This window comes from Trichoderma harzianum (genome assembly GCF_003025095.1).
Source record: "Trichoderma harzianum CBS 226.95 unplaced genomic scaffold M431scaffold_47, whole genome shotgun sequence".
In the NCBI taxonomy this organism is placed as follows: domain Eukaryota; kingdom Fungi; phylum Ascomycota; class Sordariomycetes; order Hypocreales; family Hypocreaceae; genus Trichoderma; species Trichoderma harzianum.
The window spans coordinates 24,400-41,552 of NW_020209295.1; the positions used below are offsets into that span (position 1 = coordinate 24,400).

At 29.7% G+C, this 17,153-nt stretch overlaps 2 protein-coding genes across 2 annotated transcripts; both read left to right on the plus strand.

Moving 5' to 3' along the window:
- Positions 1-7,764: 7,764 nt before the first annotated feature.
- On the plus strand, positions 7,765-7,977 carry M431DRAFT_102184 (hypothetical protein; the record flags this gene model as incomplete). The annotated part of the gene is made up of 1 exon (XM_024911401.1): positions 7,765-7,977. A coding segment is annotated over one exon (213 nt), but the record flags the coding sequence as incomplete, so codon positions are not given.
- A 4,701-nt stretch (positions 7,978-12,678) lies between these two features.
- Positions 12,679-12,885, plus strand: M431DRAFT_102182 (hypothetical protein; the record flags this gene model as incomplete). Its single annotated transcript, XM_024911400.1, has 1 exon — positions 12,679-12,885. A coding segment is annotated over one exon (207 nt), but the record flags the coding sequence as incomplete, so codon positions are not given.
- Positions 12,886-17,153: the final 4,268 nt, after the last annotated feature.

Genomic DNA, 17,153 nt, shown 5'->3' on the forward strand with positions numbered 1-17,153 from the left:
GGTATAAGGACTTTTAGAAACTAGTGGAGGATATAAGCTTATATAGCCCCCCCCCTACAGAAATAAATACGTAAAATAGATTAATATATCCCCTTTTCCTTTGTTATATTAAAACGTAGCAAATGCCCGATTTAAACTCGGCGGCTTTTACTGTCCTAGTGCCTAGATAAGGACTTATATAACTAGATTACTTAGTGGACGTTAATAATAAAATAAATAAACAAATAAATAATTGATAAGAAATGGGCACCGCGTTTACGTCAGCACTATATCTGCCGATGATTCTTATAATCTTAACTCCATCGGCCAGTCGATATAACTGGAGAGAAGTAAGGGGAAAATAAAAAGAGATCCCACCTCCCAGCAGCAGAGTGCTATAGTTTACGATTAGAAAGGACATAGCTGCCTCTGCATTATACTAAGAGAACCAGGGCAGTCTTAGCGTTACAGGGCCTACCGGTACTAAAAAAAGAAAGTACGTCGTCGTTAAGTATATTTAATCCTGTTATCGTAGTTTAGGTACTCTTCCCTGGGTAGGGTATATCCTAAGCTACTAATTAACAAGGAATACAGTGTGACCTTTAACTTCTAAGATGCAGTCTATGCCGCCACTGGTACGTTAAATACGTCTATAACTAAGGGCTATCTTTTATATACAGCCGGGCGCCTAAGGACTGTAGGTGTAATACTGCGAGAACCGTAGGTTGTAAGTTAATTTAATACTATATAATTACAGAAGGCTTATTTATCCTAACGATTTAAGCGCTCCGTAAACCAGCTATTACTAAATCTAACGAGCTACTTAATATTATATTATCTGATACACTAGCTGAGGCTGTATTTAAGGCTAAGTACCTTAGTTTATTTTAGGAATTGTTTCTTTTATTTAGTTGTTTAATTTTAGAAACTACTATCTCTTATGCCTCCAGCGGCTGGATGCTCCTTGCATAGGATTTATATCTCCATAAGCCTATATTACGTAATACTTTTATTGCTTTTACACTAGCTAACGTCAGAAAGAGAGATAATAAGCAATAGATGTAAGATGTAGGGCTTAGGATTTACGGAAAAGCTTTATGTAAAATAAAAAGGGCGCTACTTAATTCGTTATAGGTTAATTACAATAGAATCTTAGTTACCACTAAGATAATAAGCCTCTTTAAAGTTATACTTACTCCCTTCTCCCTCCCTTATTTTAAATTACACAGTTAGATCTAATACAGCTAACTAGATATTCTATAGAGACGATAGGTAAGACAAAGTCGCCTAAGCACGTGCTTAGGTTAACTATATAAAGGGGGGAGTTGTAATTTTCCTTAGGAAAGGCCCAAAGGGGTACGCTAGCGGTATTAGTTATTATATATTTTACAACGGGCGTATAGTTATAGTTAAAGCCCTAAAGTTTTATTTTATAAACTAACTAACGGTTATTATACTATAAAGGTCCTTTTAAGCATTTATACCCGTAAAAAGTTTATCCTTAGTAGCCTAGCTTAGAAATAAGTACCCTGGAGCCTTAAACCGAAATCTGCTATAAATAGCCTCGTTAATATTTTAGTAGACATTCCCACCGTCCTAGAGAAGTTAGATAATCTATAAGATAAGACTAATTTAGTGAAAAAGCGTAAGCAATAAGAAAAGTTACTTTAAACTTGCTGGAAATACAATAGAGACCTGCTTACGTAGTATATATTATTTAGCCTGAATAAAGTAGTAAAAGATTTTAACTATGAGCTAGATACTAAGATTTTTATAGAAGATATTACCAGGGCCTATACGTTAAACTTATACTAGACTACCTGCCTTATATTATATAATATAATACGCAGGGCAGCAGTCTTATAGATAGAGCTACTAGCCTAAGTAAACCTATTAGCCTGCTGCTATTATATTACGCAGTCCTTACTAATCTTCCTTAAGAAAAGTATTAGCTTATAGGGACTTAGTATTATCCTCTTCCCTGTAGGTATAGTATTTTAATTCCTCTTAGTGGAGAAAGACAGCAATGAATATTCTTAGATACGATCTTTCATTAACCACGGAGTACAGGGCTTCCATCTTAGTTAATTCCTGAACAGCAGCCGGCGTAACGCATCCGCTCTACTCCTACATAGTAGTAAAGGATTTTAGTTAAAGCAGTTGGCTAGACTATGATGATGGTTGAAGTAAAACGGCAGAAGGAGCAATCGTGTATATGTGCGGCAATGTCCGGAGATTGGTGTCTTATATCATTTGGCTTACAGATGTTTGTCAATACCGAATCTCTCAGGTTTGACCTAAAGTAGTTTTCAGCTGCTGTTAATAGTTATCAATGCTCTCGTCCCCCCTTATGTTCAAATTGTTCAAGGATCTCTGATTGCTTTGGAATACGCTGGACGTATTGAAGTCTACAGGTCAGGGATTGTTTGACAATCTTGGCATATGGTTAGGTGACGGATAGTCGACAGGGACTTGCTTTACTGTATAGTAGATGCTGACTTTATGCCGGCAGCCTCACGCGCCTGCCTAGTGATAGAGCTTGTCTCTGCTCCTACATCCCACCAGACTGCCAAAATCTGTCTCCCATTCCCCCCAGGCCATCGCCGGAAGAGGCTGTGTAGACGCGCGTAATGCTTAATAATACATGCTACGAGCAGATATATATTAGGCTGGAACCCGCTGCACTCGTCGCCCGTTTCTTCCTTTCTTAGATAAATCCCCGTGAAGTGCATAACTAAGATATAACTACTACCTTAATACGTGTTCTAATAGCACACTTATATAAAGGCATATTTACAATAATTACTAGGATCCACTTAAGTTGGTCTATAATAAGCACAGCTGAATTTATAGGTTATTAACCTTAATAAAGGAGGGTAAGCATATTGGCGGCGCATAGGGTCTAGATTAACCTATGTAATGCTCTTTTTAAATAACATAGTATTAATTCAGGGCGCCGGCACCGGTGTTACTTAAAAAAGCCAAGAAGACGGATACCTTACCCCTTGCTCTAGCCTATTCGTACTTCGTAAATAGCTATCGCTTATATTATTATTCCTATTAAATTATATATTATAGGATAGTTAGGCTACTTATAAATATAATACTGCGAAATATATCTAAATATAAGAGCAACAGGTACGATAGGTTGTATTTTAATACTCCGTTCTCTTGCTATTCTTACGCTTTATACTTCGCACGTATTTCTTCTATTTTTAACAGTGCTCCTAGGCACGGAGTAGATAATGTATTTTTCAGCTAAGGTTCTTATTTTAATAATCGCAGGCTTCTCCCTTGCAGTTCCCGCCCCCCCTATTAATATTATATTAACTATTATAAAAAGGAACTCAGTTAACAGCAGCAATATTACATTAGGTTTCTTATTTAGCTTAATAGCTAATGCTTTATATATAAATGTTAATGATTTAAGTAAGATATAGCGGTCTCTAAGTTTATTATAAGTAAGCCTTAGTTATGCTAAGTATAAAGGCTACTATAACTCTATAAGCGATCTTAACATTTAGAAAGGGTATAAGCACTTTAACTTTAATTATTATCTATCTTACTTTAAAGTCAAAAGGCTAAAACATAAGGATACGTCTCTTACTACAGCATAAGATATACAGCAGTACCTACAGGGAATCTCCGCTAGCAACTACTACATTTTCCCATTACTTAGTTATTAACATAACCAATTCCCGCCACTAACTTTAGCCCTATCTATCTATAGGTATATTTAGCTGTACCTGGAGTCCTTAGCATTCTAGGTAATAAAGACTGCCTGTTCTTAAACGTCTACGTACTATCTAATGCCTCCAGGCTACCGGTCTTAGTATACATCTATAGTAGTAGATATAGCTTTAGTAATAGTACTCTTAATATAAGCAGTATTATAAACAGTAATAATAATAAATTTATTACTGTTATAATATAGTATTAGGTAAAGAAGCATTTACGTTTTATACACCTTCTACTTATTATCCCCTTGCTAATAGGAAAAAAACACTTAGCTAGGCGTATTCGGCTTCCTGTTATTACAGGAAGTAAAGAGCAAAGGCGTTGTAAATGCCAGCCTCCTTAACCAAGCATTTACACTGTTGTAAATTAAACTCTTTATTGCCTAATTTAGCGGCGACCCTTTATTTATTACTATTTCGGGCGACTTAGCCAGCGGGAGCTCTATTATATACTATAATACGGCTGCTAAAGGCAGCTTAGGTACCTTGCTTTTTAACCAGGAAATTACTATATCTTTATACCTACCTTTCTAATATAATTATAATACTGCCTGGCCTATGGCTTATTACTATATATTCTTAATTACGGCCGGCTGCCCTAGCTTAGGGAATATCTTCTCCTGTCTTACTGGAAAAGATACAGTTAGCCTATAGAATACTAACATTTAATTAACCGCTTAGCAGACCTATAGTTACTAGTTAGTATTTAAGAAAGACTATTATATTTTTTATCTTAGCTAACTATTATATTACAGGGCGTTCTACCTTATTAAAGATAATATTTATATTATAGGTCTACTTAGCCAGTAACTAAAAACTAAGAAAGTAAATAGAAAGAAGCTCTTGGTTAGTAATAATACTAATAAAAGCCCTCTTTTTATACCCCCTTTTATCTTAACTATTACTGATATAATTAATTAGTTATACGCTAAATTCCCTAACCTCTTTAATACCTAAATTAATTCTATCCTAGCTATAAATCTTAATAATATAAATACTACGGGAGGCCCTTTATTTAAAACTAATAGCGTAATAGGTCTAACTGCTGTTAAAGTATCCTAGGATGTAAACAGCTAGTAGTAATAAGTAAATAATATTTATACTGAAGTAATATTTATTTACCTATTTTATTAAATAGCGTCGGCCTATATTAAAAGGCTAGTAGAGCTAATACTACTAATTTTTAGTACCGTTTGCCTTATATATTACTAATATAAACACCTACTTTAGTCTATTAATACTAAACCTATCTACCGATTTTATACTAGCTTTTAGGTGTATTTAGGGTAATTTTATTACAAAAGGGAATTTATCTATAACTAATACTATTATTAATAAAGCCTCTTCGCTAAACCCTAATATAACGAATAGCGCCTTTACCTAGCCAGCCTAGACTAAAACCAGCCCTAAGTAGCTTAACCTTAATAAGATAGGTAGCGTGCCCTATTTATTTACTATATAATAGGGCGTGCCTGTTATATAGTTTTAACAACCTGGCCTACGTAATACTATCTCTGTCGTCCTAGCCGATACTTGGGAAGGTGGCCGTGGTACGCGGTGCAATTTCTACCAGACGCTCGCAAACAGCATCCCGGCATAGAGGATCGAGGCAATATAATCAACCTTTTTTTTTTTGCCACTATTACGAGCTGAAGGACACGGATTCATACTTCAATAATTCTTCTTACAACATGGAAGCCAGGTGCAACTACGGCTTGTCATAGCCCTTAAAGCTAGTGTTTATAGGTACTCATGTATAGTAATGTACCTAGTTGAAAGAATATTACAGGCACCTACTACAATAAAGAGAAATCGCCTTCGCGATTTATATTTGTTATGTCTTATGTCCCAAAACTACCAAAGGCTCTTCTAGTCGCGCAGGACTACATGACCTGCGATTCTACTTTCAGGACGAATAATTACATGTACTCTGGCAGTAGCTCCAATACTGGTTGCGCCAATGTAATAAACCCATGGGCCTAATTATAACCGCCATCGTCCCGAAAAAAGTTAAGAGTTAGACCTAAACGTATATCATTTTGCAATAAAGGAATAGATGCAAGCTGGCAATAGCTGCGGCCCCTGTAATAAGAGAGCGGTTGGAAGATGACGGTACTCCCTTGTTGACTGGTACTGTGGCCAAATTACCATCTCTAAGAACGTGGTCAGGGCTGAAGCTAGCAATTATCGCGAGTGGGGTGATGGGGCTTCGTTTGATCTGGCGTGGAGACAATGGTCGCTTCTATTTTGCAATATGGCCTCGTCGAAGCTTGGCAGGACCAATTACTACTCCGATCGCCGAGTTTTTCTTGCTGGTTACCATACAGCCTAAATATTGGCGTACTGAGGGAATCCCGGAAGCTAATTCTGAGGCGCATGGCACTTGCGGAAACCTGTCTGAAAAAGGAAGAAACGAGCGATACGTACACAGCTAGTTCTGATTACCATAGATGTTCTCTTCCTGATTGCTAAGCAGCCTGCCTACAAATTAGCGTGCTGATGTAATTACTGAAACTATATTCTGAGGCGCATTACACTTTTAGATACCTATCTGAAAAAGGAAGAAACGGGCGACACTTATAGCAGCTTGTTCGAACTGCCATGTTTTCTTGCTGGTTGCCACGCGGCCTAAATATTGACATGCTGATGTGATCTATAGTAATTAATTAATAAACTAGTCCAAAGGCCTGCCAAACCGTCCGCGGGAGCTGTTGAAACCGGCGAAAACTTCGATTCCAACTAAAACGGGGCCATCTACACTTGGACAAATGGCACTTGCAGCAACCACTTCAAAGGGAAATATAAGTATAGTAAAGATATTGCTTTGTGCAAATCTAAATATTACAATCTAAGATTAGGAGAGACCCATACCCCTATACATTACTTCATAGGACGGGTATCTTGAAGTTGTTGAGATCTTTATTAATACTCCCTAGCTCTAGTATTACGGTTTGAGATAAACATGGATATACCTGGCAGGACTCGGCCTCTGACAGTAATGAACCCGGTGTTATTAAGATTCTTAAACCAGTGGCATATTTTACATTCTCTTGCTCCAATATCACGTCGCATCCGCCTGATACCATGTATTATATGGCTGTTCCATGTGCTTATTTGGTTACGTCACAGAGGGACACAAGTCGTAGGCCACGATAATTCCTTACTCGTATAAACTAACAAAACAATAACGTCCTAGCAAAATTATACTTCTCACATCTGTTTAATTTACCCCAGGTACTATGCTCTAGTATCTAGTCAAAGATATCCATTCACACTGTTGTATCTTCCCTTTCCACCTGATTTTATATAACTCTAAGCCGGTTCTCATGCATAAACCAATGGTAGTCCATTAGCTTCGCACACAATATCTCTCCACAAGTTAGGTGCTCTTTAGATGCCAAAGAAAGTAAGATAAACCAATCGGTTTAATAAAAAAGAATCATCTAGTAGTTATTACCAATCCCTAAATACACCCCATTATCTGTCCCACACCTGTAACTTAGACGTAGAGTGTTAGATGTCTGATTAGTGCCTAAAGGGTGGAGTTGAGAAACTAAGGCTTAGGCATAATTATTAAAAGCAAGAGAGTTTTAACGCGCATACTAAGGCGGAGTAATTTAGTCCACAGGAGACTGTGTTATACCATTAGAATTATCATCGGCTCCCTTAACTTATTTTAGTTAGTAGTATAATAACGGAAATGCAGGGCATACACATACTAGCAATGCGATTGCAAGCCATGTAAATTAACCGCAATTCATAGTCCAACGAGCTATAAGAACAGGATTACCAACTACCATTTTACCTATCTGCAGACGAAGTACCTTTCTAATATAAGTATAGCCACTTATAACTATTATCTCTCTAAACCGCTTCTGCTTATTAAAAACATCTCAAAAATATAAGTTAAATACATTACAACCATTAATACTATCACTCTGTTCCAGAACGGCCTAAGAACTCCTTTAAATCTTAAGAGTACTATTTAAAGTTTTTTATATAAAATTCAGCTTTAGCTCCAGCCCTATACACTATAAGTCCCTTAGGTTTTAAAGTTATTATTATTAATAGCAGCCCCGTTGGGCTTATTACAGCTTATACCCTATCCTACGCTAGTATTGATTTTATTATACTTAAAAGCCGGCTAAGTATTATCCTTAACGCTGGTTTTAACCTAGTTATAAACCCTATAGGCTTGCGTATCTTAGGCCAGCTTAGACTTCTCCCTGCCTTTAATACCGTTAGTTTACCGTTAGCTTAAATAAAATACTTAAACTATAATAAAAAGGATCTAGGTACTAGCTAGGCTTTTATATATATTAGTAAAAAGTATAATATTTGTTCTTAATATAGCCTTATAGTATATACGTTAATAAGCTTAATAGCTATAGCTGCTTTCTTAAAGCTGTTAGTTACTATAATTTTACCGCCGTCCTTTATAACTTACTTTTAGGTAAAAGTAAGGCTAAAATGTTTATTAATAAGTGTATTTTTAATATCTTTATTATAAATAATAATATAATTATTATTTACTATAATAGGACTTTTTATAATAGATTTATTATTATTGGAGCAGATAGTGCCTATAGCGTTATACGTAACTAGATGCATACGCTTGCTTTTTAAGTAAGCTAGATTTTAGGTACTGAGGATTCCTAAGTAAATAAAGAATAGCTATTCCTGACTACCTACCGTACTCTATAGATTCGTTTTCCTACGCAGGGCAACCTATGCCCTGGAGATACTAACGAAACTTACGGGCGTAACGTCATTATTTAACTATTTACTAGTAAGGACACTACTGTTATTAGTATTTATAAGTATATAGATAAGCTAACCTATAAGCGCATCCGCTATAGTATAACTAATAAAAAAGTATTTATTAGCCGCTGGGGTTACCTACCTATTTTACATAAATTAATAATCCGCGATGCCTATAATACATACGTCGGTAATAGCAGGGGCGCTAAAATAATTAACCTTAAGGAGGGTATTATCTAACACTAGTTATACGCTAGGTATATTATACTTACCGGTAATATAGCGTATAAATTCACCCCCAGCACTAGTACTAGGTATAACAATAGCATTGTTAATATAGTTACGCTCTTTAATAAGTTAGCTAATATATTTTAATCTATTAACAGCGTTTACAGTATTCCTACTACAGCGTAACTCTTAGCTGCTTTTAAGGCCTACTAGGCTACCTGCCTTAATGCTGTTATTACTAGCTGTATTAGCTCTAGCCAGGTTACTGTAATAACCACTTAGTAAAAACAGCTTATTAAGTTTATAAACCGTTATATTATATTTAATTACACTATTAAAAAATATATATATTCTCGGGCTGCTGCTAGTATTACGAAAACCCCTGTTTTTAATTATATTAATAGCGAGGAGGAGCTAAATAGAAAAGTCCCCTGGACTTAGCTTATAAAGTTAAGTAACTTTGCAGTTATTAACTAATGTAATTATAAGTCCTAATCGCTACGCTAATTAAGACGCTTAACGTAATCTTTTATTACAGTAGAAATGAATTATATCTTACTCTGCCTCTATAGTTAAATTAATATATTATTGTACTTAAGCTGTTCTATCTTTAAACTTGAGTCTATACCAATTGCCTTACACTAATAACTTATATAAACATATTTAAGCAAATAAAGCATTAATTAATAAATACCGTATAGAATTAACCTATGTGTAATTCTTAAGGGCATAGGAACTAAGTTTACAACTAATACCTGACTCCTTATACCCACTAAATGGAGTCTGGTAGGATATTATATTGTATTAGTTAATTTAGACAGTACTATAAATATCATTAGCCAGGTTCAATATAGTAAAGAATATCATTAAATATACCCTGCCTATAAAGCGTTTAAGACGCAGATAGTAGTATTAATATTACTAGTATAAATAGCACCTGTAAAACCTATATTTTATATTAGTGTACAGTACCCTAGATAATAACAGTAGACTTTACTTACCGTAGTTACTATTATTTCTAATCCTAATAGCCTTAGCCTTATTCTTAAACTTTTAAATAGTAGTAATAAGACTGAAAATCTCTTCCTAGGCGATCTTTATTTCTGGTGTTACGTTAGTAAAGACAGTAGGTTTAATAAAGAAACCTTTATTACTATATTATCTACTACCTAAAGTAAAAGTTACACTACCCTGCTTACTGGCCTTAATATATCCCATAATTTAGTTAAATTATAGCTGTAAGACCTAAGGACCTTAGAAAGTTTACTTATTAAAAGGATTATTAAGCTTATTTTATAGTGCATACTCCTTAAATTGCTTAATAAATTTATTATAGATACCTTCCTATATAAGAATATAAGAGCCTGTATAATAAATTTATCCGCTAGTATAGTAGATACTAAAGTTAACTTATTTAATAGCATTATCTAAGTTAATATTATTAAAGATAATATTTAGTAATTTACTACTAAGTTCTAAAGTTACCTTTTTAAGGTTACTTTTTACTATAGCTTAAAGAATAGTTTATTTAATAAAGGTAAAGCTAGTAAAGGCAACTTTGTTAATATCTATATAACTAAAGATTATAAATCTAGTAATACAACTATAGCTGGAAATAGTATTAATTATACTAGCAGGGAAACCGGCTTCTTTTACTAATGCAGAGGCGTAGAGATTAAAAAAAGGAGTTTATTCTATAATTTTAAAAATAATAGTATTACCAGCTGTAACCGCAGGGCTAATTTTCTAAGCTTACATAAGAAGAGGGAAGTTTTATAGGATGATTTAACTGTAGATATTAATAAGTTTATGATAAGTATAGTTAAGGGAGTTAGGATTTATTTTAATTATTTAACTATAAATCTTATCTACCTAGCTACTATAGTATTATAGGTAACCAGCAGCGCTAGTAATATCTATCCTTACTAGGCTTAGTAGCTTACCGTTATTAAAAGACTTAATAGCTGTAAGAGTTTTAAAATTACGTTTAAAAAGATTTGCTAATTTTTTAAGCAGATATCTACGTTTAAATAGGGTAATTTAATATTATATAGTTTAGAGGGCCTTATGTACTGCAGTAATAGTAATAGTAATATTTACTTTAGTGGTTTTATAGACAGAGGTAATAAGTTTTTTATCTATAGGGTTGTAGGTTTTAATTAATTTACCTTTAGTTCCTTTTATAAACTTATTATTAATAAAGCTAGTAGTAAACGTTAGAATAAATAATTAAAGTAAGTATAATTAAAGAACTTTAATACTTATAGTCTAAGGGGCTGCTTATATATTGTAATAGAAGTTTTAGTAGTTGTAAATAGTGCTATTATAAGTAATATTATAAGTAATAAAATTATTCTATTGTTAATTGGAGATGCTTGTTAATTAAAGATAATGCTAAAGAAAATAAAGCTAAACAAACTTAAAAATTAAGACGACCGGTATATATAGTAAGTTTGCTCTTTGCAGCTTCCTCTTAATACTATTCCTTTAAGTATAAAAGATGTTATTAAATACTGTTATTATCTTTTGGTTTATAATATACTATTACTTACATCTTTTAGATATAGCTAATTCCCTAGATTATAGCAGGAGCAGCGGGAGCGGGGATAAGCGTAGTAAGAGAAGCAGTTGGATGAATATTTGACTAATGCCGACTAGACTCCGGTATATACTACTGAATGTAAATTATTATAAGTATATATACTCTGACCTTAAGCATTTACATTAGAATAATACGCTGGATTTAACACTATATATTATTACTTATAGATTATTCCTACTATAATACTCCGTATCTTATTACTTTTTATAATAGCAGTAGCAGAGGTGAAATCTAATGTAGTTACGCTTTTTGTCTCACTTTCTCAGTCTAATCTCTACACCTTACTTTTTAAGAAGCTTAAGGTTTTATATAGTACCTACCCTAGGAGAGTATACTTAGTTTATGTAGTCCTATGCCTACTTCGTTATATGCTACAATTGCAAGGGAATATGTTAAAATCAGTGAGGATTAGGTATCTAAATAGCTGTAGACAGATTCCGGATAACTATAGTACAGAAGTACGTGGGGATGTTAACGCTAAATGATCCTATGCCCGATGCTCTTTAATATCATAGGGTCAGAGAGATAAGATCAACCTAATCTTTACCTTTAATAATCCATCTCTTTCCGCCTTACATCAGTTAGCTAACGGGTAGTACTGTACTAGACAGTATAGTAATACCAGCTAAACGCGGACTCTTGGGGTTAAGAACCTCGGCTAAGATAAAACGCAGTAATATAACTTACTACTGACGACTTTAGAGAAACAGCCCGCTGCATTATAGTTATCAGATATTGCATTAGCGGTTAGTAATTACTTAGCTTGCCCCCGACTATTTATCCGCCCTGCCTTAAATATCCGCTTAACTTAAGTTTTTAATGTAATAGATTTTCTATATATAGCCCGTTTATTTTTTATTTATATATTTTAAGATTACCTAAGATAACGGGTTGCTTAGATATCTAAATAATAGTAATAATAGATAATAAATGTATATAGTCTGGCTGACTGTTGTATTACTCCTGCTCTATATATTAGCATTAGAAAAAAAAATATAATAGGCGCTAACCCTAGTGTTTACTCTGTTAGCGGTATATAGCTTTATTATATAAAGTTACTAATATAGTACACTAATTTCGCTAGCTAAATATAATAGTGTTTGCGTATATAAGACCGCGAGGAATAGTTTAGTTTTAGGAACCTTACTTAAATCTCTAAGCGGAGCTCCGTTAACCACTACTGCTAAAAGCTAGCCGGACTAAAATAGGTTCCCCGCCGTATATTTTACTAATTTAGTATTATTCTAGCGATCTATAGGCAGTTTATTAAATGTAAATCTACCTATTAGCCCTAACTTACTGTCTTTTGTTAAGGATGTAGCTACTGTAAGAGAATTTACTAAGGCGTTCTTTTAGTATAATTACCTATAGGTACCGTTTATATATAGAAGGAATTTCCTAGAAAAGATTTTAAATCCTCTTAGTAAACGGTGCTATAAGAATATACTTTTAATAGCTGCTATAAAGCTTATTATAACAGAGCCCGATGCTAATATAAGTTCTCCTACCTACTATAGCCTTAAGAGAGCTCTTCTAAAGGTAGAGTTAAGTAGCAGCTTAATATTTAAAACGCTATAAGCACTTATTTTTATTACAATATATAAACTTAGGTAAGCTATTTATCCCTTAGCCTACTTAACAGTTAGTTACTACATTAGATATAGTATTACACTTAGCATTAATTAAGTAATTAAACCCTTCGGCTTATTTAAACTAGATAATTCTAAAGAGGAGAGAAGGATATAGTAGACTATTATTCTTCTAGATCGGTATTTAAGGCGTTGGAAGATTTATAAGAAAATATATACTAACGGTAACGTAGATACTTAAACGTCAGTTGCCCGGAATAAGCTTTATTAATTAAAAAGCCTAGTAATATAAGTATACTACTAATAGATAATAAGCTTTAGGAAATAGGGGTATACGCTTTTTAAAACTAATATTATACTATTAAGTTCTCCTAGTTTATAAGTTTACTAATATTAACGTAGTATCTACCTCTCTACCTTCCACTTATTATATCTTCCCCTTTAACAAAGGCTATAGGTTAATTCTGCCTAACAGTTTAAGTAGTATATTTACTAAGGAAGGTCCTAAAATATACTAGTCCTTAAGTAAGTAAACATCGTATCCTTAAGCATAAAGCATAAATACTTAATAGCATAATTACCGCCTTAATAAAAGTTATAATACAGGAGGGTATAAAATAAAGTATAAAAGTCTACTGTCCTACTACAATATACCATAGGTATTAAATTAAGAATATCTAATTTTTTTAATTAAACATTAATATTTATAATATACGAATTATTTTTAACTAAGAAATAGCTTAAATTTATAAGTATAAATACCTTATAAAGATAAATATAGTAGTAGAAGTTTAAATAACTACGGCAGTAAATATACTAACCCTCTTACGTTACATTCTTTAAATAGGGCTAAGTAAAAATAATAATATATCTCCCTTTTGCTACGATGCGTTTTATCGCTCTACTATCGTCTATTCCTAAATTTTATAAAAGTTAAACTCAGAGGACGCCAAAAATACAATCCATAATATTAAGCAGAGTCTAAGAGTAAATAGCCATCGTTAAAAGGCTATAGGTAAATATATTTCTTTACCTTCTGTTTAATATTTTATTAATACTACTTAATCTAGCGACATACCTTAAGCTTCCCTCCTATATCTATAGGTACTATACCTTTTGGGTACCTAACTACTATAAACTTTTATTTTATTTAACTAGTTATTAAATAAAATAACTATAATTTTTTTATTTATAATTTTATTTAGGGACTTTAAAAAAATAAAAATATTTATAAACCCTTTAAATAATTAAAATAAAATAAAATTTATTACCCTTAGATTAATAATAGCTTTTTAATCTTTAAAGAATGTAACCCCTTTAGGCTTAAAAATAAAAAAAGTTATAATTTTTTTTTTTTACCTTTAAGAAAAAAAAATATATTAGAAAAGCCCTAAGTATAAATAAAATACTTTTATTTAACTTTAATAAAGTAAAACTAAATATAATAATAATAATAATTATAATATAAATAACCTTAAGAGGCTTTATTATTTTTATTTTTAATAATATAAAGAAAATTATTAACTTAAATAAAAAAAAAGTTTTTTATTAAAAATAAAATTATAAATTAAATTAATAAAATTAATATATAATAATAAGTTAAATAAAATATAATATTAAATATAATTATAATTATTAACTTTTACTTAGTATAATATATTTTTTAATTTTTTTTAATAGTAGTAAAATAAATTTACTTATACTTAAATATTACTTTTAAAAACTTTATTACTTTTTATATTAACCCTAAGGGAAAGCCTAAAAACCTTAAGAAGTTAAGTAGTAAGAAAAAGCTATTTAATTAATTAAAATAATATTAGTTAATATATTTTATAATAAAAAAAATAAATTAAATATTACTAAAACCCTTATTATATTAAGAATTTTTATATTTATTAAAAAAGTAAATTAAAAAAACCTTAGGGTTATATAAATATAAATTATATTATAAAAAAATATTTATAATAAAAACCCTTAAAAGAAATTAATAACTTAAAGTATTTTTTTATAAATAATAAAAAGTTAACTTTTATTATTAATAAAAAAAATATAAATAAAATTAATAAACCTAAGGAAAGTTTTAATAATTATATTTTTATTTAAGTTCCTTTAAATTATATATAAAAAAAGCTATTAATTATTAAAGCTAAATAAAAATTAATTAAAATCTTAAAGTTTATAAATAAAAATATTATTTACTTTTAAAAAGTTTAATTAAGTTTTACTTTTAAAAGTAAAAATTAAAATATTAAAAATAAAATTATTATATTTTAGCTAATAGTAAAAAATAATAATTTAAAAATTAAAAAAGTATATTTATAAAAGGTTTTTTTATATATAATATATTAAAAATATATATTAATATAAGTAAAATTTACTTTATAAATATACTAATCCTAAAAAAAGTATATACTAAGGTAAGGGCTAAATACTTATTTATTTTTTACTATAAAGCTAACTTTAGAAAGTCCCTTAATATATATAATTACTTTATTTTCTTTAATAAAAATATTAAACCTAACTTTAAACTCTTTAATAGCTTCCTCTTAGTAAAAATCTAAGTTTAATACTCTTAGGTTATTTAATATTTATAATACTTTAGATTTTATAATTTATAAAATTATATTAAAATTAAAAAGTATTATAAATATAATAAGTTATTTTTTAAATATAATAATATTATAGCTAATTACTTATTTTTACTTTAGTATATTAATTATAATAACCCTTATATAATAAACTCCTTAAATTATTTTATTAAATTAATTATTAAAAATAAAAATAAAATATAAATAACTAAAGCTTAACTTTAGGTAATTTAAAAATTAAGCTAATAAAAATATAATAAAGTTAATTTACTTAAACTTAAACTTACTTTTACTTTAGCTTTTAATATTAAAAAAATATTTAACTTAGGAACTTAAATAAGTTTTTATATATAGCTATTAATTTTTAATTTAATTTTACTTTTTTCCCCTTAGGTTTTAATTAAAAGATTTATTATTAAAGTTAACTTAAATAAAAGAAATCCTTATAAAGGAATTTTTTTTATTAAGTTAATAGTTTATATTATTAACTTAAATAATAAAAAAAAAAGCTAAAAGTAATAAAAATATATTTAATACCCCCCCTAAAATTCATAAATCTTTTAATATAAGCTTATAAATAATAAGCCCTATTATAACTACTAAAGAAATATTAACCTTAAAATTTTTTAAGTTAATATTAAAAAAAATAATATAGATTAAAATATTACTTTATTATTAATATAAAAAAATAATTATAATATTATATTAATTTAAAAACCTTATACTTAATAAAATAAAGTATTAAATAAAAAGTAAATTAAAAATTATTTTAAATATTAAGTATATAACCCCCTAAATAATTAAAAAAATACTAAACCCTTAGTTTTTATATTTATTAAAATCTCTTTAAACCTTCTTAGTAAATAACTTTTTCCCTTAAGTATAATAAACTGGGTCCTATAGGTACTATAGGTTAGCTGTTTCTAAGGGATAAACCTTAGAGTAGTTCTATAATTTATATTAGCAGAATAATTAGGTTAGTAAATAAGTAATTTTATTATTAGCTAGTAATATAAATAAAAGTAAATATTTATATTTTAATTTAATTATATTATAAATACTATAATAATAACTAGCTATTTAAGTATTTTAATAAGTAATATAAAGTAAACTTATATATTTAGTTAATTTAAATTAAATTAATATATAAAATATTAATCCTTCCCTAGATTAATAAATAGTTTATTAATCTACTATTAAATTAAAAAGTTATATTTTAATTTTTCCCTAATTAGTTAAAGGATTAAAGTTAATTTAATTTAAGTTAACCTATTAGCTTATTATTATAACCTTAAGAGTTAAATTATAATATAATATCCCCCTTTTATTAGTTTTATCCTTAAGACCTTACTATATTTAGTATAAGTAGCTACTTTCTTTTATTTTTATTAATATTTAGTATAAGTAGCTACTTTCTTTTATTTTTATTAATATTTTTATTTTTCCCTTATATTTATATATTTTTATTAATTATTATATTAAGTATTTACAAAAAATCTTATTTTAAGATAAAGTATTATAATATTCTTTTAAAAATTATTTTATTTTATTTTATTAAAATAAAAAATTATATATATTATTTTAATAAAAAAAAGTAAAACTTCTTAAAGTATTAAATATTTAAGGAAAATTTTATTTATTATATTAAATATATAAAGGATAATAAATT